Here is a 21,742-nt window from a genome sequence, read left to right on the forward strand (position 1 = left end):
TCTATAGTCCTTTCTAACTGTGAAATCTAAACTTACCAGTGCATGATCTGTTACCTTGATTACCCCCAATTCCATTCTACAAACCTTAGTTGCAAACTCCTTAGAGACAAAAACATGATCTATCCTAGAATAAGATTTATGAACTGGAGAATAATATGTAAATCCAGGCTCCATCCCTCTAAGTAATCGCCACCCATCAACAAAGTCTTTTTCTTTTATCAATTTATTTAAAATAGTAATATTATTCCTCTTTTCAACACTAATGGGGTTAGACCTGTCCAATCTATTATCCATAACTATATTGAAATCTCCAGCTAAAATAACATATCCTTCTTTGAATTCTTCTATTTCTTTAAATTATTCTTTATAATATAAAGAGCACCTTTTATCAGCTTAGGCTGATATACCAACAGCGCCCTTATCTGGACAGAGATAGCCTAGCTACAGTTATCCATGCTCTGATAACCTCTCGTTTGGATTACTGCAATGCGTTATACGTGGGGCTGCCTTTGAAAATGGTCCGGAAGCTTCAGCTGGTGCAAAACAGGTCAGCCCATTTACTAACAGGGACTGGCTGGCGAGATCACATTACGCCAGTCCTTTTACAACTTCATTGGCTGCCAGTCCAGGTCCGGGCCCGATTCAAAGTGCTGGTATTGACATTTAAAGCCCTAAACTGTTTGGGGCCAGGTTATTTGAAGGAATGCCTCTTCCCATATGTACCTACCCAGACCTTAAGATCATCTATAGGGGCCCTTCTCCGTGAGCCCCTGCCAAAGGAAGTGAGGCAGGTGGCTACTAGGAGGAGGGCTTTCTCCGCTGTGGCACCCCGGCTGTGGAATGAGCTCCCCAGAGAGGTCCTGTCCAGGAAAGCCGCCAAAGGCTGACAAAGACAAACGATGGACACTGGTAACCAGGCAACAGTTTGGTTTATTTATAGAACACAGGCAGTCAGAGGAGGAATGCTCAGACTTGAAGTTAACTCAAAAGGAAAGCAAAGCAACAGTTCAGGATGAGGGCTTCCAGAGGAGTGAGTGTCCGGTCCGAGGTCTAGGGTGTTGGCAAAGTAGGTAGTCGAGAGTCCAGTCCAGGGTCAGTGCAGCCAGCATTCAGCAAAGTCCAAACAACAGTCCAAAAGTCCACAGGGCAATAACAGGCAAGCAAAGTCACAAACCAGTCCGAGGTCAAACAGGAGTCCAGAGCAGAGAGACGTAGTCACGGGGTTCAGGAGTCAAGGCAGGAATCAGGAACCAGGATACAGGAAGCAAGGCATGGGGTCAAGAGATGCAGGAACCGAGGCTTTCGCCAGAAAGCTCAGATAATCTCTGACGAAGCTGCCTTGGCTCACGGCTGCGTATTTATGCTGAATCAAGGTGCTGAGTCACGGTCTTTCAGCTGTTCCTTGATTGCTTGGCGTTTTTGATTAAGGCGTCGTGACCGACGCCTAGTCTCTTTTTCAGCCCGCAACTGGCTAAAGGCAGGTATGTCCATCTCTCCCCCTGACCCCTCCTGAACAGTAGAGGTCTCCGCTGGCACTGAGCCCTCTGAGCTGGCAGAGGTCTCAGCTGGCACTGGGTCTTCCCCCTGGGGGAATCTCTGCCAGTCCAGACTCCATGCCTCCTGAGCTGGGCCTCCTGGCACTGGGTCCAGCCTCCACCAACTCCTCCTCATCTCCCAATTCCATTTCTGTGCAGGGCATGACAGGTCCGCCTGGCGCCTACACTGTACTCCTTTCGTCGCCAGCTGAAGACCTTTTTATTCACTCAGTATTTTAACACTTAATTTTAACTTAAATTTAAATTTTACTGTTTTAACTCTGTATTTTAATCTTATTTCAATTTTGCTGCGTGGTTTTAGCCTGGTTGTGCTTTTTATACTGTATTTTGTATTTGTGCTTTTAACCTGTTGGTTGTTTTATGATGGTTTTAATTTTTGTGAACCGCCCAGAGAGCTTCGGCTATTGGGCGGTATAAAAATGTAATAAATAAATAAAAAAATATAAAATTCTCTATGTCTCTCATTTGGGGCATAAACATTAACCAGCGTGTATGCTTTACCTTCAATTTGACCTTTAATCAAAAGATATCTACCTTTCCCATCTTTTTTTATATTCTCCAAATTAAATCCACTTCTTTTAGAAATCAAAATAGCCACTCAATTTTTTTTGAAGTCCCTAATGACTTTTCATAATAGACTGACCATTTCAAATGAATTTCATTTGCACCATCCTTAACTTGATGAGTTTCCTGCAAAAAAATAATGTCAGATCCTTCTCTATTTAACAGTTGCTCAATTCTCCTCCTTTTCACAACTGCCCCCAGACCTTTGACATTAAGTGTTGTTATCCTTATATGCTTATCCATGTTCACTTTGTTGATATTCTTTCAGATCCCTTGTGCTCTCAAACTCAAATTCACACACATAAAAACACAAAACCCCTTTCAAAACCCTCCCTCCCAACCAATAATATCCCACCAATCTTTTTTTTATAACTACCCCTCTCCATTCCCCCTGTCCCCTTCCCATCCCCCCACTCTCCCCCTACCTCTTTTCCCCCCACTAAATCCCCGTGAGTCTATTTCTCCAGCCATTTTATTTTCCCTTGGGAGGGGGAGACAAGCCCACAGTCCCAAAACAGCAAGCCTTCTATTTTAAATTTACTTCTATTTTATCATCTCAGTAGTATAAATGTCACTTCCCACTTGCTCCAGCTCCTTCATTTCCTCCTTCCTCTTGTGTTGACATGGCATCCACATCCAGACCCAGAATTTTAAAAGCTCTTCACCCTGCTCCAAGGAGGTTACTCTGCGTAGCTTGCCAGCATGCATAAATCTCAAAAAACTCGGGTACCCCCATGAATACTTCACTCCTCTTCTCTTGAGCTTTTCTGCAATTGGTTTAACACTGCGTCTCCAGTTAACGGTTTGTTGACAAAGATCATTATAAACTTGGACTGAAGAATCTTGATACTTCAACAATATTATAGGTCTTAACTTCATCATAAGCTGCTCCTTTTTAAAATAATTGCCAAATTTCATCAGGATATCTCTTGGAGAGGTTCTGGATCTGTTTGCACCCACTCTATGCACTCTATCCACATCTTCATTATTAATTAACGGATCTGGTATCATCTCTTTAAATCAACGCAATAATATTGTTCTCAAATCTTCTCCTGAGAGCTCTGGGAAATTCTTAATTCGAATCGAAGAACGTCTAGTCTGGTCCTCTAGCTGAATCAGCCTTTTTTTCATGCATATCAAACTCTACATTATGCTTCTCTTCAAGCTGATCCATTTGCTTCCCCAGTAAATTTACTTCTGATTTAAGTAATTTGATATCCTTATCATTTTGAGCTATCTTAGTAGTGAGTTCATCGATTCTTTTGTCAACTTTTTCACTTATTTTGTCCATTCTTTCAAACAGTGTGTTGTTGTTACTAAGAAAGAATAAATTCTTTGATCTCATCCATGTCTGCTGGCTTTTTGCCAGATTTTGACGCCATTTTAATGTCGTCGCCTAAATCTGTTTCTGCTTCAAAATCCGTTAAAGATAGTTTTGTTAGTCTAGCGGAAGAGTGATTAGAAGGATGGCGCCGAGATCTTTGCCAAGTAGGTTTAAATTCCTTTTTTTCTTTCTGTCTCTTAGGGTTAGGCATTCAAATCGCAATTTACATTACTGGGCAACAATCAGCTGATTTTTAAAGTTCTTTCCTTGTCTGATGTTAAGACAAACAGCTTCACAACCTTGCTCAATCTTCTCTCTCTCTCTGCACTCCGACTGTCAGTTTTATTGCTCGCTAATTAGCCACACTGATAAGCCGATGGCAGAGAGTGTTAGTGCTTCTATCCCTCTGCTCTCCGGCAAACAGTTGCTGCGCTGTGCTGTTAAACCACGTAGAACAAAGTCTATACTGCCTTAAACAGCACCATTCTTTTACCGGCCGATGGCAGAGAGATTCATAAACAAGTTCATTATAAAATCTTGCCCATTTGATTCAGATAATAGAGTTTATTGGCTTCCTATTCAGGACCTAAAGAAGACCTACTGATTCATGGTCCGTCAGGCTCCGCCCCCCTAAAATTATTATTTTTAAAACTGTCATTTTTAAAGATAAAGAGCTGAAAGTTATTATTATTATTATTATTATTATTATTATTATTTATATAGCACCATCAATGTACATGGTGCTGTACAGAGTAAAACAGTAAATAGCAAGAACCTGCCACATAGGCTTATATTCTAATAAAATCATAATAAAACAATAAGGAGGGGAAGAGAATGCAAACAGGCACAGAGTAGGGTAAACAGGCACAGGGTAGGGTAAAACTAACAGTATAAAGTCAGAACAAAATCAAGTTTTAGAGCTTTAGGAAAAAGAAAAGTTTTTAGCTGAGCTTTAAAAGCTGCGATTGAACTTGTAGTTCTCAAATGTTCTGGAAGAGCGTTCCAGGCGTAAGGGGCAGCAGAAGAAAATGGATGAAGCCGAGCAAGGGAAGTAGAGACCCTTGGGCAGGCGAGAAACATGGCATCAGAGGAACGAAGAGCACGAGCGGGGCAATAGTGTGAGATGAGAGAGGAGAGGTAGGAAGGAGCTAGACAGTGAAAAGCTTTGTAGGTCAACAGGAGAAGTTTATATTGGATTCTGAAGTGAATTGGAAGCCAATGAAGAGATTTCAGAAGTGGAGTAACATGGTCAGAGCGGCGAGCCAAGAAGATGATCTTAGCAGCAGAGTGGTGGACAGAAACCAACGGACTGATGTGAGAAGAAGGAAGGCCAGTGAGAAGAAGGTTGCAGTAGTCCAACCGAGAAATAACCAATGCATGAACAAGAGTCTTGGCAGAAGAGACAGACAAGAATGAGCGAATCCTGGCAATATTATACAGGAAAAAACGACAGGATTTAGCTACTGCCTCAATATGAGGAATAAAGGAGAGCGAGGAATCAAATATAAAGCCAAGACTACGAGCTTCCTTGACTGGAGTAAGTGTAACATCATTGACAGTAAGAGAGAATGAGAGGTGAGGAGAAGGTTTAGGAGGAAAAACAAGCAATTCAGTCTTTGCCATATTAAGTTTCAAACGACGATGAAGCAACCAAGCTGAGATATCTGAAAGACATGCCGAGATGCGATCGTGAACATCAGGAGAAAGATCCGGAGATGAAAGATATAATTGTGTATCATCGGCATACAGATGTATTGGAGGCCATGAGATTGAATAAGATTACCCAAGGGCAACATGTATAAAGAAAACAACAACGGGCCAAGCACCGAACCTTGCGGAACCCCTACTGAAAGGGGAAAAGAAGAAGACGAGCTGCCATTAGCCAACACGCTGAAAGAGCGACCTGCTAGATAGGAGGCAAACCAGTTATAGACAGAGCCACAAAATCCAAGGTCATGAAGGGAATCTAAAAGAAGATCGTGATCAACCATGTCAAAGGCTGCAGTTAGATCAAGGAGAATAAGAATGGAATAAAGGCCTTTAGACTTGGCAGTAAGAAGATCATTGGTAATCTTAGTTGGCACCATCATAGCTTTTAGGTAGAGCTTTAGCCATACCAAATTTGAAACAGATCTGTATTTTTAAAAAATGTTATTTTTAAAGATAAAGAGATGAAACTTGGCACCATGATAGCTCAAGGAGAGAATTAGCCATGCTAAGTTTGAATCAGATCTGTTCATCCATTTTTTTAGGATTTTTTAAAAAGTTTAATGTTTTAAAATTATTGTTTTTTAAAACTGCTGGAGCCATATCCTTCAAACTCAGGTTGTCAAACCTCCTCTTTGGGGTGTTGCACATTGAGCAGTTTCAGCCTTTGGCATTAAGGGCATCTCCAGTCTTTAGGTAAGAAGTTCTGGGCAATCAGGGCACCTTTCCTGTTGCAGGTTTGGTGTGTAGTTGGGTACCTGGAGCTCAGCCAGAGGCAAGGCATCCACAAATCAAAATGTGGGAAAGGAGAGGACAGTCAAAATAGCCCACAGGGCAAAACAGAATGGGCCAGAGGCCTTTTCCTCAAATTTCCACATCATGGGCAATGAAGAGTCATCTTTAGAGAAAAACTCTCATGACCAAAAGTAAGGTGCCAGTCGAGAGAGAGGCTCTCTTCTTTGTGGATGCCCTGTTGCTGCAAATGTTGGAACCTGGCATATCATTGCTTTGCTTCGCTACCACTTCCCTTCCACTTCACTTTGTACACTTGTGAGCTAGGCTCTGACTGCACTGCTGGGATGCAATGCAGAACATTTGAAGTGCACACCAGAGAAAAATAGATAGATTTGTGGCTTTGGCTGGCTGTCATATCTCTTAGAGACAGAGTTAGACTGAAGACACAACTCAGAGATGGCTGTAGCTGAGCCCTGAGAGGCTGCTGTAGCACACAGAGCCTTTTTAAGAGTGTCTCAGAGTCCACTTTTGGTGCAGGCAGAGGTAGCTGGTGGTGGAGTTTTTTTAAAAAAAACAAAAGAGTTACCGGATACAACCAAGCCATAAGCTGTTGCCCTACCCCCAGCCACAGGGTACACGTGCACAGCCTGGCTGGACCGTTGGGAGACTTTGGCAAAGAGAGGTGGGTGGGTGATTATTTGAGGGTGGAGATGTTGGCTGGCTGGCATAAGGCAGAGAGAGGCTGAAGGCAACCCAGATGCACCTGTAGCTTGGCCCTGAGGCTGGCTTGCCACACAGAGTGTTTTAAGAGTGCATCAAAGTTGTGCAGGAGGAGAGGAGGTGGAGGCAGCTGGTGGCAGAGGTTTTTAAAGTATTGGGCAAAAGGCAGAATATAATAATGATGATGATGATGTAAGAGTCACCAGACATGACCAAGCAATAACCTGCAATAAGCAACATCCCAAGCCACAAGTGTGCAGCCTAGCTGGACCATTGGGAGATTCTGGGGGGTGGGGGTGGGGAGAGAGAGATTGTTCGAGGCTGGAGGCTTTGGTTTTTCTGCAATGACTTAGAGTGAGAGACAACAGAGGCTGCACAGACAACCCAGAGACATCTATTGTAACTTAGCCCCATGGTGCTGGCATGAAACGCAGGGCATTAGGAAGAGGGTCTCAGAGTCGCATGTTTGTGCAGGAAGTAGACAGGAGTTCAAAGTCTGGATGTGCGCAGTGGTGCCAACACACAAGCCTTGAGAAGCTAATGTATATAAGTGAGAAGTGTGAATGGGCAAAGTAGTGTTCACTGCCACAACACCCACCCTAATGTTAGAGTAGAAAAACTTGTGACAATTATACACAAGCTTTTTTAAAAAATTGAAATTAAAAAAAGCCAGCCATCTGGCCAGCCAGTAGCAAACCCTGTTAACAACAGCAGCAGCTTGCAATGAGTGAAGATACAGTCAGAAAAGGTATTTGAGGGAAGGGGAGAATGTAACACACAGAGTATAGCAAAAGCTTCAAAGTACAGAAAAACCTACAAAAGTAGGAGTGAGTGAAGTTAATTTCAGATACATTGAATGTCTCACTTGTTCTTTATTTTAGTGATTTTAACATTAAGATGTTATGTAGGGTGACCATATTTAGAAAACCAAAAAAGAGGACACCTAGTGTGTGTGGGGGGAAGCAGCTTTCTGAGTCCTGCAGAAAGTACGTTATTCCCCCGCCACCTTAAAGAACCCGATTGGAGTGGAGGAGGGGAAAGGATTTCATTCTGCACCACCACCATCCACTCCAATTGGGGCCTTTTCTATAATGTCCATGAATGACCCACTTTCCCCTTTAAGACCTCAATTGGAGCTCGGGGTGGGGGAATGATGTGCCTCAAGAAAGCATGTCATCCCCTCCTGCCATGCTAATGGCAGCCTTAAAGGGGAAGGTGTGTCATTCCAGGACATTATTGAAAATTATAGAAAATCCCCCCTGACACCATGGAAAGAACAAAAACCAGGACAAATCCGGGTAAATCCTGACAGTTAGTCACCCTATGTTATGTAGAACAGATTTGTCTTATGTGTGCTGTAAAATCAGACATGTGACTGTGGCGTTACACCACACAAGTCAGTTCGCAAATGTATGTCTGCAGTTTGTAAGTCTGTGGTTTTTAGAATATTGGCCTGAGTGGGCGGAGTTAGAATGTCTTGGGAGGGGGAGGAGTCATATATAAAGGAAGGACTGAGGGGATTGAGAGACTTTTTAGGTACTCTTAGGGCTCTCTGTGCTTTAGCTCTTGGTGTTTAGAGTACTTGGGTCTGGAGAATCTGAGGTTCTGGGTAGAGTGGTGTTTTTGGAGTGTGGTGTTCACATAATTGATGTATATTAAACAATACTGATAATAAAGAAAGCTCAAGAGTGATTGTGTGAGAGAAAGGAATGCGCATATGTGAATGGGTGAAAAGATTGGATGAAAGGTTTCAAAAGGTTTTTAAATGTTTTATTTGAAACAAAGCTTGTGAACTTTCAAAATAAATTTTAATTACTTTGTTTTAACTACCACAAAAATCCCATGTGTCTGTTTGGCATTTATCATCTGAAGTTTATACATTTAGCACTCACTCTGACAATAATTCACCTCAGTACGTATAACTCATAGTGTTTTAATTTATTATTGAAATCCTTCTCCATTTAACCTCTTTCTACACAAAGTTTGGAGAAAGGCAGTATTTGTCCCTCGCCTCAGGCGTATCAAGCAGTGGTGCTTGGCTTGAGCAGGGAGTAGCCGCGGCCAGGCCTGGTGTTCAGAGCCTGTGTCGTGGCAGTGACCAAGGCTATGTTCGGGTGGGCAGGCCCCCAAAGCCATATGAGGAGAGACTGAAAGAACTGGGCATGTTTAGCGTGGAGAAGAGAAGATTGAGGGGAGACATGATAGCACTCTTCAAATACTTCAAAGGTTGTCACACAGAGGAGGGCCAGGATCTCTTCTTGATTCTCCCAGAGTGCAGGACATGGAATAATGGGCTCAAGTTAAAGGAAGGCAGATTCCGGCTGGACATCAGGAAAAACTTCCTGTTAGAGCAGTACGACAATGAAACCAGTTACCTTGGAAGGTTGTGGGCTGTCCCACACTAGAGTCATTCAAGAGGCAACTGGACAACCATATGTCAGGGATGCTTTAGGGTGGATTCCTGCATTGAGCAGGGGGTTGGACTCGATGGCCTTATAGGACCCTTCCAACTCTACTACTCTATGATGCTATAAATGCTACACTAAGCATTTATTGGGCTTCTCCCCAGAGTGAATTCTTTGATGCTGCTTAAGGCGTGTGCTCAGAGCAAAGCTCTTTCCGCATTCTAAGCATTTATAGGGCTTCTCCCCAGTGTGAATTCTTTGATGAAGCTTTAGGCGTTTGCTCAGAGCAAAGTTCTTCCCACACTCTAAACATTTATAGGGCTTCTCCCCAGTGTGAATTCTTTGATGATGCTTAAGGCTTGCGCCGTGAGCAAAGCTCTTTCCGCACTCTAAGCATTTATAGGGCTTCTCCCCAGTGTGAATTCTTTGATGCTGCTTAAGGCTTGCACTGTGAGCAAAGCTCTTCCCGCACTCAAAGCATTTATAGGGCTTCTCCCCAGTGTGAATTATTTGATGCTGCTTAAGGGTTGTGCTGTGAGCAAGGCTCTTCCCACACTCTAAGCATTTATAGGGCTTCTCCCCAGTGTGAATTCGTTGATGCTGCTTAAGTTGTGTGCTCAGATCAAAGGTCTTCCCACACTCTAAACATTTATAGGGCTTCTCCCCAGTGTGAATTCTTTGATGATGCTTAAGGCTTGAGCTGCGAGCAAAGCTCTTCCCACATACTAAGCATTTATAGGGCTTCTCCCCAGTGTGAATTCTTTGATGATGCTTAAGGTTTGCGCTCTGAGCAAAGGTCTTCCCACATTCTAAGCATTTATAGGGCTTCTCCCCAGTGTGAATTTGTTGATGCCGCTTAATGCTTGCGCTTTGAGCAAAGGTCTTCCCACATTCTAAGCATTTATAGGGCTTCTCCCCAGTGTGAATTCGTTGATGCTGCTTAATGCTTGCGCTTTGAGCAAAGGTCTTCCCGCATTCTAAGCATTTATAGGGCTTCTCCCCAGTGTGAATTCGTTGATGCCGCTTAAGGTGTGCGCTCTGAACAAAGCTTTCTCCACACTCTAAACATTTATAGGGCTTCTCCCCAGTGTGAATTCTTTCATGCAGCTTAAGGCTTGTGCTGTGAGCAAAGCTCTCTCCGCACTCTAAGCATTTATTGGTCTTCTCCCCAGTGTGAATTCTTTGATGCAACTTAAGTTGTGTGTTGAAACTGAATTGTTTTTCACACTCTAAGTATTGAACTCTTTGATATTTGCTAAGATGAATCTTCTGAGCCTTTATGTACCGAGAGCTTTTCCTCTGTGTCTTCCTATTGTGAATGTTCTTTTTTCTTGTTGCTTCCAGGATTGGAGTTTCACAGACGTTTGATCCTTCAAAAGAAATGGATTTGTTTTCCCTCTTCTCTTCAGTTTCAGTTTTCCTCCTCTGGTGTAGGCCATTTTTCTTGTTCTCCCTGTGATCACCTGCAAGTATAAACACAGAAATCGTCTTGAAATCTTGGAACCATCATAAAACAACCAACAGGTTAAAAGCACAAATATGGTTTCATGGTCCCCTGCCCTTTTTGACAGCTTTTTTGCTGTTACGAGTGTGTGGGATTTATTACCCGAAGGTAATGCCCGTTGCTCCATGATGGGAGATGGTAGGCGGGCAGTCGACGTCGAAGCCTGCGGTACGGGTTCATGAACCGCTTCAAGGGCCTTTTCAATAAATTTATTAATAAATAAATAAATAATAATATCTACGTAAGTAAACAGTGATAAGCAATCATCCATCCCTGGGAAAATTCTGGAGCAGATTCTAAAGAAGTCAATCTGTAAACACCTTGAAATCAATGCAGTGATTACTAGAAGCCAACATGGATTTGTCAGGAACAAATCCTGCCAGATGAATTTGATCTCATTTTTCGATCGGGTAACCTCCCTTGTGGACTGTGGGAATGTTGTGGACATAATATACCTTGACTTCAACAAAGCTTATGACGAAGTACCACATGATATTCTGATTAAAAAAACTAGCTAAAAGTGGGCTAGACAGAACAACTATTAGGTGGATTCACAGTTAGCTACAGAATCGGACTCAAAGGGTGCTTCTCAATGGTACCTTCTCAAACTGTGGGGAGGTAATGAGCGGGGTTCCGCAGGGCTCAGTCCTGGGCCTAGTGCTCTTCAATATTTTTATTTGTATTTATTTATTACATTTATATTGTCCTTTTTTCCATCAAGGAACCCAAGGTGGTGTTATCCTCACAACAACAACCCTGTTAGGTAGGTCGGGCTGAGAGTATGTGACTGGCCCAAAGTCACCCAGTGGGTTTCCATGGCCGAGTGGGGATGAGAACCCAGAGCTCTCAAAATTGTTAATGATTTGGATGAGGAGATGCAAGGAATGTTGTTCCCTGCCTCGATCAGAGTGGGGAGTCGGGTAAGAAATAAAATTATTTTATAAAATAATTATAAAATTATCATCAAATTTGTAGATGACACAAATTTGTGTGGGATAGCTAATACCCTGCAAGACAGAAACAAGTTTCAAAGTGATCTTGATAGGCTGGAGTGCTGGGCTGAATAGAACAGAATTAGATTTAATAGGGATACTAAAAGCAAGAAGGAACTTGGAATTGTTGTAGATCACAAGCTGAATATGAGCCAACAGTGTGATGTCGCCACAAAAAAAGCAAATGCTATTCTGGGCAGCATTAAAAGAAGTTTAGCTTCCAAATTGTGTGAAGAACTGGTTCTCCTCTATTCAGCATTGGTTAGGCCTCATCTTGAGAATTGTGTCCAGTTCTTGGCACCCCACTTCAAGAAGGATGCAGACAAGCTGGAGGAGGTTCAGAGGAGGGCAACGAGGATGATCAGGGGACTGGAAACAAAGCCCTATGAGGAGAGACTGAAAGAACTGAGCATGTTTGGCCTGGAGAAGGGTGAAGGCAGACATGATAGCACTCTTCAAATACTTGAAAGGTTGTCACACAGAGGAGGGCCAGGATCTCTTCTCGATCATCCCAGAGTGGAGGTTGTGGGCTCTCCCACACTAGAGGCGTTCAAGAGGCAGCTGGACAGCCTTACTCAGAGGAACCCCATTCCTTACCCAGAGAAGCCAGGATCCTACAATTCACCTCCATGACTTCTGTGTACAGAGTCCTTTGGACTGGATCAAGCAGAGCCCACTCCTCCTCCGAGAAATGCACAGCCACCTCCTCAAAAGTCACCGGAACCTGAAAGCAGCAGAAAAATGATGATCTCTTTAAGCATCATGTAGTTATCCGTGACGACAAGGATGGTGAGGTCCTCCTTCTGCATGCCAGAGCTTTGTGAGTGGCATCCAAGGCCTTCCTAGCAGCCATCTTGGAGAAGAGCAAAGGCTAAAGGGGCAGGTTCTTCCAGGACCAAAGAGATGTGCAGGGGACCCCAAGACTCCCCTACCTGCCCAGGCTGTGCAGAAACCGCTTCCACTCCACCACCAAGCCAAGGAGGCCTGGAAGGATCCCCCAGGATCAGTTCACTTCCTCTGCAGGTTTTTCCGCTCCCTGTGAGGAAGGCAAAGAAGGTGGGATGGTGAGAAGTAAAGTTAACGCTCTTAAGCATTCCCATTTTCATTGTTTTATTGGAATCAGTGTTTATTTATTTGATTGATTGATTGCATTTGTTTACCATCCCACAGCCGAAGCTCTCTGGGCAGTTAACATAACATAAAAGCACTTAAAAATAATTTGCAAATATTAAAAACCACAAAAACATACAATATACACATACATATAAAACTACTATAACAAGTTTTAAAACTATGACCCTAAAAAAACAGACCCAGGCGAATTACATATTGCTAATTCCATATTGCTTGACCTGGCACTGAAAATATAACAATGTCGGCGGCAGATGTCGGCCACCACAGAGAAGGCCTCTCCCTTGTTGTCGTCCTCCAAACTTCCCTCTGAGTAGGCGCCTGGAGGAGGACCTTAGTTGTTGAGTGTGTAAGACCCACTCTGGCAAGCAGGCCAGAGTGGGTCTGATACCCTCGAACCACGTTATTAAACAACATTTCCTTTTTGAGTATCTCCCACAGGAAAATCAGGCTCAAGGAGAACGTTAAGGCAGCTCATGCACTTCAGGCGTAATAGAGTGAGGGAGACCATGGGGAAAAATGTCCCACTAATCCTTACCCAGTGAGGCGGGTCCTCCGTCACCCTCCTGCAAGATCCACCCGTCCAGCTGTCTATGTGTGGTTCCCGGTGGAGCCTTCTCTGCCTCAGGGAAATCTGTGGGTGCTCTGGCCAACATCCTCTGGACCTGGAGCAGGAGGGAGGATCCCAGGCAGAGAAGAGGGATTAGAGAAGGAAAGAAACGGGTCAGGTCAAGGCCAAGGGCAGCGTTTCCCAATCGCTTTACCTTTCAGGTCTCATTCTAAAGTTGATCTACCATCCAAGACACACAGCGATGTGTCTTTGTCAGGGGGCTAAGATATCAACCCTGGCATAAGCAAAGTGCTTTAACACCCTCCAAAAACCAACCAGGAGGAAAGGCAGAAACTCCCAGCAATTCCCGGTTTGGTGTCTACAAACACTATTCCTGTTCTGTTGGGAGGAGACTCTGCCACTGGCTGAAGAAGGATCCCCTCCTTCCCCAGAACTTCATAACCCCATTCAGTTCTCCTGTGATCACAAGAACATGAGAAGAGCCATTCTGGATCAGAACAAGGGTCCATCTACTCCAGGATTCTCTCCCCACAGTGGTCCATCAGCTGTTGACTACGAACTCACAAGCAGGACAGGAGTGTCACAGCACCCTCCAGCCCATGTTCCCCAGCAACTGGTGTACATAGACATACTGCTTAGGATACTGGAGGTAGGATATAGCCATCAAGGCTAGTAGCCATTCATAGCCTTCTCCTCCAAGGATTTGTTCTAACCCCCACTTTAAACAGTCAAATTCATGGCCATCCCTGCATCCTCTGGTAGGGAATTGCATATTTTAATGATGTACTGTTAATTTAACGAGGGCCTGCTCTACACATGAAGAACAACTATAATTGCAGGTGTCATTGGAAATTGGGGCATCCCTTCCTTAGAGGACATGTAAAATAAAGTTGAGATAAGTATTAAGAACACAGTCCCTGTTAGTCATCAGGATGAAATGCTCTCACCTGCTCTTTGTCCTCTGCCTGGCTCAGGAGGAAGCCTTCTGCCAGGGCCACCGCCTGGGAACTGGTCTCTGCTCCACACTCTCTGACCCAGCTCTCCACCTCCGGGGGCAGGACAGCCAGAAACTGCTCCAGGACCACCAGATCCAGCATCTGAGCTTTCGTGTTCCTTTCTGGCTTCAGCCACTGGCAGCAAAGGTGGTGGAGTCGGCTGCAAACCTCTCGGGGGCCTTCGGCCTCCTGGGAGCAGAAGTCCCTGAAGCCCTGGCGCTCCGTGTCTGAGCAGGTGTTGCTCCCAGGCTGGTCCTCCTGCACTCTTCCTTCCCAGGGCTCTGCACTGCTCCCTCCCTGGATGTTTCCTGCCTCAGGGCCAGCAAAGCTTTGCTCCTCCATCTTCACTCTCTTCTGCTCCTACCAGGACTCGAAACAGTCTCCTGCCTTGGCTGCCAATTTCTCCTTTGAGGCAGGGTCTGCGCTGTAGGAATTAAAACGGAGAGTGTGAAGGAGGCACACCAGGGTTCCCCGTGAGAAGGTTCCCACCTTCAGCTGCACAGATTAACAACCCTGAGGAACGGCCTTGGCCTGGCCAAACCTGGTAACAGAGCCAGATGGCTGCTTGACTGATCATTCTGCCGAAGGATGGCTGAACAAATCACCCCGGCAACAAGGCCCATGTGCCTTCCTCAATAATTTGATTCTTGTAAACACCAGCCTGGCAAGGTAGGCCACAGGGCCAAACTTCAGTGCTGATATTTCGAGGGGGTGTCGAGGAACCCTGGAAAGGCCGGTCCCTCTAAATGGGATCGCTGAGTGGTGGTTAAAGACTCGAAGACACAGTTCTCTCTTTTGAGAAAGTTTATTACAAGTAGCGCTTAGCACTGCAAGGCGGAAGCCCTCAGAGGACCCAAGGAACTGCCCGCTATTTTCAGGAAAGCCTTAACCTCCTTATAGGGTCAGTCCCCTTCGAAAGAAGGCAGAACCGCTATGTACAATCATAAAACAGTAACAGGTAAGCTGCTCAGCCAGTTATAAGCCAGGATTTTACACATGTGCAGAGTGCAACCTTTTCAAGGACAGAAAAACAACACGTCAATGATTACTGAGAAACTTGTGCCCATCTGTTCATTTCACGGTTAGCTGTTTCTAAAGCAAGCCACGACACCCTCTAACAGTCCTAGTTGGCACACAATCTTGTGAAAATAGTGTTTCAATACCCTTCACAAGACTTTTCATGGTTGCAACCTTAATACATTTTCCAGTTACTGCGGAAGCGTAGATACTTTGATTTCTAGAGAACAGGCCCAAAGCAATTATATTCGCACAGGGTGGGCACAGGGGAAGCCCACATGCCTATTTGCTTGAATTCCTCGACAGGGTGCCGCTGAGAAGAACAGACCGCCGTGTTCGTAAGAGCCAGCACCTGTCTCAAAGGGGGCTCCGCGACCCCCGTCCCAAAGGAACCAGATGTGTGGTTGAAAAGTTCTGACTCTGCCCCAACGGGAGAGAGAGAGAGTGTGTGTGTAACCAGAGCTGAATTAATGCCATTAAAAGTTAATAATGTGTAAACGTTTATTTTAAAAGCTAAGCAAGAAAACACTGAATACTTTTTCAGCTTGTTAAACACATGAAATATGCCACTAAGGAAGCCTTAAGAGATGAATGATTTAGGGTGACCCTATGAAAACGAGGACAGGGCTCCCGTATCTTTAACAGTTGTACTCCAGTACAACAATGGAACCAGTGACCTAGGGAGGTCGTGGGCTCTCCCACAATAGAGGCCTTCTAGAGGCAGCTGGACAACCACCAGTAAGGGATGCTTTAGGGTGGATTCCTGCATTGAGCAGGGAGTTGGACTCGATGGCCTTGTAGGCCCCTTCCAACTCTACTATCTTTAACAGTTGTATTGAAAAGGCAATTTCGGCAGCTATCATTTGCATACATGGATCACCTGGTGAAATTCCCTTTTCTATGCTCCCAGCACTTGAACCCCAAAATTGCACCAGAGTAACAGCAATTTCTCCCCATTCTCAGGATGTGAATATCGGGCTCACTTAATACATCAAAGAGGGACGTACTAAAACCAACAGCAGGCTCCCTTCTTAATAAACAAAGGCGCCCCAGGTTTTATTTTGAAGCCCTTGTGACCAAAGTGACTTGTTAATTTTACTTATTCACTAGGTTTAAATCAGGGAGAGGAAACAAAACCAAAAATGCAATGAAAACAGGACACCAGGGCAGCCTTTTTCCCACAGGTGGGACATTCCTCCTCCCCACCTGGGACCTTTCCTCTTGAGTCCCTCCCAGACAACCCCCTTTCTCCAGCCTTCCCTTCCGCGATCCCCTAGTTATGGGGAGGGAAGGAGGTGCAAGACTGGGGGAGGTCTCCTGGAGGGTCCCAAGTGGGTCAGTCCCCTGGGGAGGGGCAGGGGGGCTCTGTCTCTCCCCACCCAGCCCCTGCCCCGGACCTGCCTTTGGCTGCCCGGGGGGGGGGCTCTTTCCTCTGCCCCCTCCCCCCTGGGACCCCCTTGCAATCTGCACTCACCGGCTCCTTGGTTGGGGAAAAGAGGCTGCAGGCAGCGGACGCACGAGGTTCACAGGAGCAGGGGGAGAATCCCAGGGTCCTTTGCAATGGGGGGGGGGAGGAAGTGTGGGGCGAGAAGAGAGGGGCCTCATCCAGCCTTGGCTCTAGGACCCAGCCCCCTGTCCGCCTCTTTAACCCTTTGGTGGAGGCAACACTAGAGAGCCGCAGAAGCTCCTGGCGAAGACACGGACCTGGGAAGGAGGCTTTTCCATTGGGTGGGTGGGTGTGTCTTTTATCCCCTCTGCAGCATCGCCGCCCCATCTGCTCCTGGGGGCATTGTGGGATCCACAGACGCAGCCTCCGGCATGGGAGCCCTCCATCAATCTGCCTGCCCTTGCTGCAGAGCAGCGTTCCCCAACCTGGTGCCCTTCAGAATTCTAAAGAAGAATAGATGCTCTAAAAAGAGAGAGGTTAAGTAGGGTGACCCTGTGAAAAGGAGGACAGGGCTCCTGTATCTTTAACAGTTGCATAGAAAAGGGGATTTCTGCAGGTGTCATTTGTATATATGGAGAACCTGGTGAAATCCCCTCTTCATCACAGCAGTTAAAGCTGCAGGAGCCCTGCCCTCTTTTAAATCTGGTCACTCTAGTATAGCTCCTGCAGCTACTTACAATTCAAGAAGGACGCAGACAAGCTGGAGCGTGTTCAGAGGAGGGCAACCAGGATGATCAGGGGTCTGGAAACAGCCCTATGAAGAGAGACTGAAAGAACTGGGCATGTTTAGACTGGAGAAGAGAAGATTGAGGGAAGACATGATAGCACTCTTCAAATACTTAAAAGGTTGTCACACAGAGGAGGGCCAGGATCTCTTCTCGATCCTCCCAGAGTGCAGGACACGGAATAACGGGCTCAAGTTAAAGGAAGCCAGATTCCAGCTGGACATCAGGAAAAACTTCCTGACTGTTAGAGCAGTACAACAATGGAATCAGTTACCTAGGGAGGTTGTGGGCTCTCCCACACTAGAGGCATTCAAGAGGCAGCTGGACAACCATCCGTTAGGTGTGCTTTAGGGTGTATTCTTGCATTAAGTGGGGTTGGACTCGATGGCCTTGTAGGCCCCTTCCAACTCTGCTATTCTATGATTCTATACAAAATGACACCTGAAATTTCCTTTTCTGTGCAATGGTTAAAGATACAGGAGCCCTGTCCTCCTTTTCATATGGTCACCCTTTTTCAGGGTTCGTCACCCCCTCTCTGCTCACGACCCCAGAACCTTTTAGGCTGCCTCTTGGCCTGCACGTGAGTGCAGGAAGGGAGGGGGCTGCACGTGTGGGGAGGCGGTGGGCCCAGGCAGGAGCCGGCTGGGCATTGGCACAAACAGTGGGGTGGGCGGTAGAAGTTGGGGAGAGTTGGAATAAGTGAGGGGCGGCTAGATGAGGGAGAAGACAGGAGAAGCGGGGGTTGGGAGGGGATAATGAAGAAAACATGAGAAGTGGGGGAAGGGAAATGAAATGCCATGTGGGGGGCAGGAAGGAAATCTAGGGCACATGGGGCAAGTGTAGAATAGGCCTGAGGCCTCTCTCTGTTATTGGAGTTGGAGCCACTGCCGCTGAACACACGCACCATTTTCGCTTGTGTGATTGCGAATATAACAGGGTGCTTTTCAAAAGTCATTGCTCCTGTCTTAGAGCGGTAAATAGGGGCATGAGTGGTGTGGGTGTGGGGATCTGGTGATGAGATGTGAGGGTTCCATTATGGCGAGGGCAAGTAACTAATGGTGTTAATCTGCAAAGGGGATTTGCCCTCTTCATCATAACCGTTAAAGCTGCAGGAGCCCTGCCCCCATTTGTATCTGAGCACAATATGGGTGATAACACTCAACCACAAAGATTCACTTAGAGATGTAAAATAGACACAATATATTAGAGATATAGGTGATATATGCAACATATATATATATATATATATATATATATATATATATATACATACATACATACACACACACACACACACACACACACACACATACATACACACACACACACAGTAAAATGCTACTGTGAACTTCAGTGCTGGGACATTGGACATTTTCTGTTTCTGTATTTCTTTATTAATTTTTATTGTGGAGGTTTTGCACTATTGGATTTGTTTAAAGGGGTTTAAGAACATGTACCAGCTAGGAGAAATTGTTCTGTAGATTGATTACAAACTGTATATATATGTTGTATATATCATCTATATCTCTAATATATTGTGTCTATTTTACATCTCTAAGTGAATCTTTGTGGTTGAGTGTTATATCACCCGTATTGTGCTTTGTTAATTCAACCACAGCCTTCTATCTTCTCCCTTTTGTATTTGGTCACAAGGGCAGGGCTCCTACAGCTTTGTGATGAAGAGGGCATTTTGCAAGGGTGCTACATGCATTAAAAGGACACCTATGCCCTTTTCTAGGCGACTGTTAAAGATACAGGAGCAAAATGCTCTTTTCCATATGGAGTATTCAAAGTGCAGCTATTGCTGATAACCTAAACATCCCTGCACTAGCAAAGGGAATGAACACATGTGGTGTGATGGTAAAAAATAATAATCCACTGTTCCAATTCTGCAGGAGGCTCCGATGCCTCAATTGGCTTTTTCCTCCCTCCGGGGAACCTTGTGAGCTCCTGTCTGAATCCCTGGCCGAAAAGAGGGGGGGGGCATCTGGGAAGAAGGGGAGGGGGCTGCGGAAGCCATTTCCTGCCTCCCTCTTTCCTCCTGGGCTTGAGTCCCAGGCTGAAGGTGACTCTAGCTAAAAGGGCTCTTCTGGTGAGTTCAAAACGGGCTTTGGGGGAGGCGGGAATGCAAAACCCCGGGCAGGCAGAGAGCAGCATCCCTCTGCAGGGGCTTTGCTTTTCCCTCCCTGAAACCTCCAACGAGGGTTCAGATGAATGAATCCGCCCTCCTACACGAGGGTTGGGGTGTGTGTGTGTGTTCTGCGTCAATAAAGGAAACGGATCCTTTCGCGTCTTCCCAGCCGGCGCGAAACCAAATTCTGGGCTTTCTCCGCCTGGATGCAACTGAGGTGGTGGCTGGAGTAGGGTGACCATATGAAAAGGAGGACAAGGCTCCTGTATCTTTAACCGTTGTAGAGAAAAGGGATTTTCAGCAGCTGCCATTTATATGCATACAGCATCTGGTGAAATTCCCTCTTCATCGCAATAGTTAAAGCTGCAGGAGCCCTTCTCTCTTTTGTATTTGGTCAAGAGGGCAGGACTCCTGCAGCTTTAACTGTTACGATGAAGACAAAGTGTCACCAGGTGCTATATGCATTCAAATGACACTTGCTGAAATTCCCATTTCTATACAGCTTTAAAGATACAGGAGCCCTGTCCTCCTTTTCATAGGGTCACCCTGGGTTCGTCTGCCCCTCTCTGCTCAGGACCCCCGAAGCTTTCAGGCTGCCCCTCGGCCGGCCCCCCTCCCACCCGCAGGCCCTGCAACTCCTTCCTTCCTTGACCCTGGGCTCCGCGGCGAGGAAGCAGGAAGGTGGCAGAAGTTCCGCTTCCTTCATCCTGCGTGAGTCCAGGGAGGGAGGCGGCTGCAGAGTGGGGAGGCGGTGGGCCCAGGCAGGGCAGGTTGGGAGTGGCAGAAATTGGGGTGGGGGCAGGTGGGCGAGGAGCGGCGGTGGCCAGAAGTCAGGGGCTGCTAGAGGAGGGAGAAGACAGGGGAACCGAGAACAACGAAGGAGACAGGGGAAGTGTGTGTGTGGGGGGGGGGGGAATGAAATGCCATGTGGGGGGCAGGAAGGAAATCTAGGGCAGGAGGGGAAAGAGTAGAATAGACCTGAGGCCTTGCTATGTTACTAAGAGTGGAGCCACTGCTGAACACATTTCTGTTCCCTATAGCTTTTAAATATTGAGTTTGTTCTGACTCTATACTGTTAGCTTCACCCTACCCAGTGCCTGTTTACACTTCCCTGTGCCTGTTTGCATTCTCTTTCCCTCCTTATTGTTTACTACAACTTTATTAGATTGTAAGCCTATGCGGCAGGGTCTTGCTATTTACTGTGTAATCTGTACAGCACCATGTACATTGATGGTGCTATATAAATAAATAAATAAATAATAATAATAATAATAATAACACATACACACACACCATTTCCGCTTGTGTGACTGTGAATATAGCAGGGTGCTTTTCAAATGTCATTGCTCCTGTCTTGGAGGGGTTAAAGGGGGCATGAGTGGGGTGGGGTTGGGGATCTGGTGTTGGGACTTGCGGGGTTCATTATGGAGGGGGCGGGTAAATAACGGTGTTAATCTTGCTTTTTCTTCTTTCCCAGAAACCTGCAGCTGGCTTTAACTTGTCTGCTCTCACAATAAGGGTTAAAACGAGTGAATCTGCAGTGCTAGACAAGAGCGGGAGCGGCATTTTGGAGGATTTTTCTTGGGGGGGGCATCATTGCAGCCACTACTGTCTACCCCCTAAAAATAATTTTGAGTCAATAAATAAAACAAGCCATTTCCTGCTTTCCTCCCCTCCCTCACTAAATCAAACTCTGGGTGCTGCTGAGTCAGTGATTGGGAAGGACCTGGTGGGTTCAAAATGGAGTTTTGCTTTGTAGCAGAAGCAAAACTCCAGGCAGATGGATGGAGAGATTGTGGGGAGACAGACAGATAATTCAGGCAGCTTTTAACAGGAAACAAACTAGTTTAATGGCTGCTTTTCCAGCTGCGTTCTTATGTTTGATTGCAGGTTTTTGTATTGTATTTACTATGAGGTGATTTCACTCTGATGTATTCCAACTGTCCTAGAAATATGGTTGAAAGGTAGTATTGTTAGACCAGTTCTTCGCCCTACGGACGGGATCCAATCAGCCCCTAAGCACGACTCCACACTTCAGCGACAGAGGGTTCAAAAGCACTTTATTGATTATTAATCAAGGTTTGGTCTCTGAAGGCGAGCAGTCAGACAAAGAAGCAAGACATTCGGTAAAGCATATGTAACCTGCAAAGGGCAGCGCTTAGTAACAGCATGAACCAATCAGAACGTAACACTGGGGCATAACGGTCTTCCTAATCTT

At 45.7% G+C, this 21,742-nt stretch overlaps 1 protein-coding gene across 1 annotated transcript in view; it reads right to left on the reverse strand.

Annotated features, from left to right (window-relative positions):
- The window catches only part of LOC134395722 (zinc finger protein 420-like), a 107,486-nt gene extending 93,024 nt beyond the window's left edge, over nucleotides 1–14,462 (reverse strand). The window contains exons 1-5 of the mRNA XM_063121884.1: nucleotides 14,157–14,462; nucleotides 13,177–13,303; nucleotides 12,440–12,543; nucleotides 12,105–12,231; nucleotides 9,188–10,474 (exon numbers count right to left, since the gene is read on the reverse strand). Of these exons, the coding sequence (XP_062977954.1) occupies nucleotides 9,188–10,474; nucleotides 12,105–12,231; nucleotides 12,440–12,543; nucleotides 13,177–13,303; nucleotides 14,157–14,306 (1,795 nt within the window). The 5' untranslated portion in view covers nucleotides 14,307–14,462. The remainder of the gene's footprint in view (nucleotides 1–9,187; nucleotides 10,475–12,104; nucleotides 12,232–12,439; nucleotides 12,544–13,176; nucleotides 13,304–14,156) is intronic.
- Between the last annotated feature and the right edge of the window lie 7,280 nt (nucleotides 14,463–21,742).

This window comes from Elgaria multicarinata, chromosome 3 (genome assembly GCF_023053635.1).
Source record: "Elgaria multicarinata webbii isolate HBS135686 ecotype San Diego chromosome 3, rElgMul1.1.pri, whole genome shotgun sequence".
Classification (NCBI taxonomy): Eukaryota; Metazoa; Chordata; class Lepidosauria; order Squamata; family Anguidae; genus Elgaria; species Elgaria multicarinata.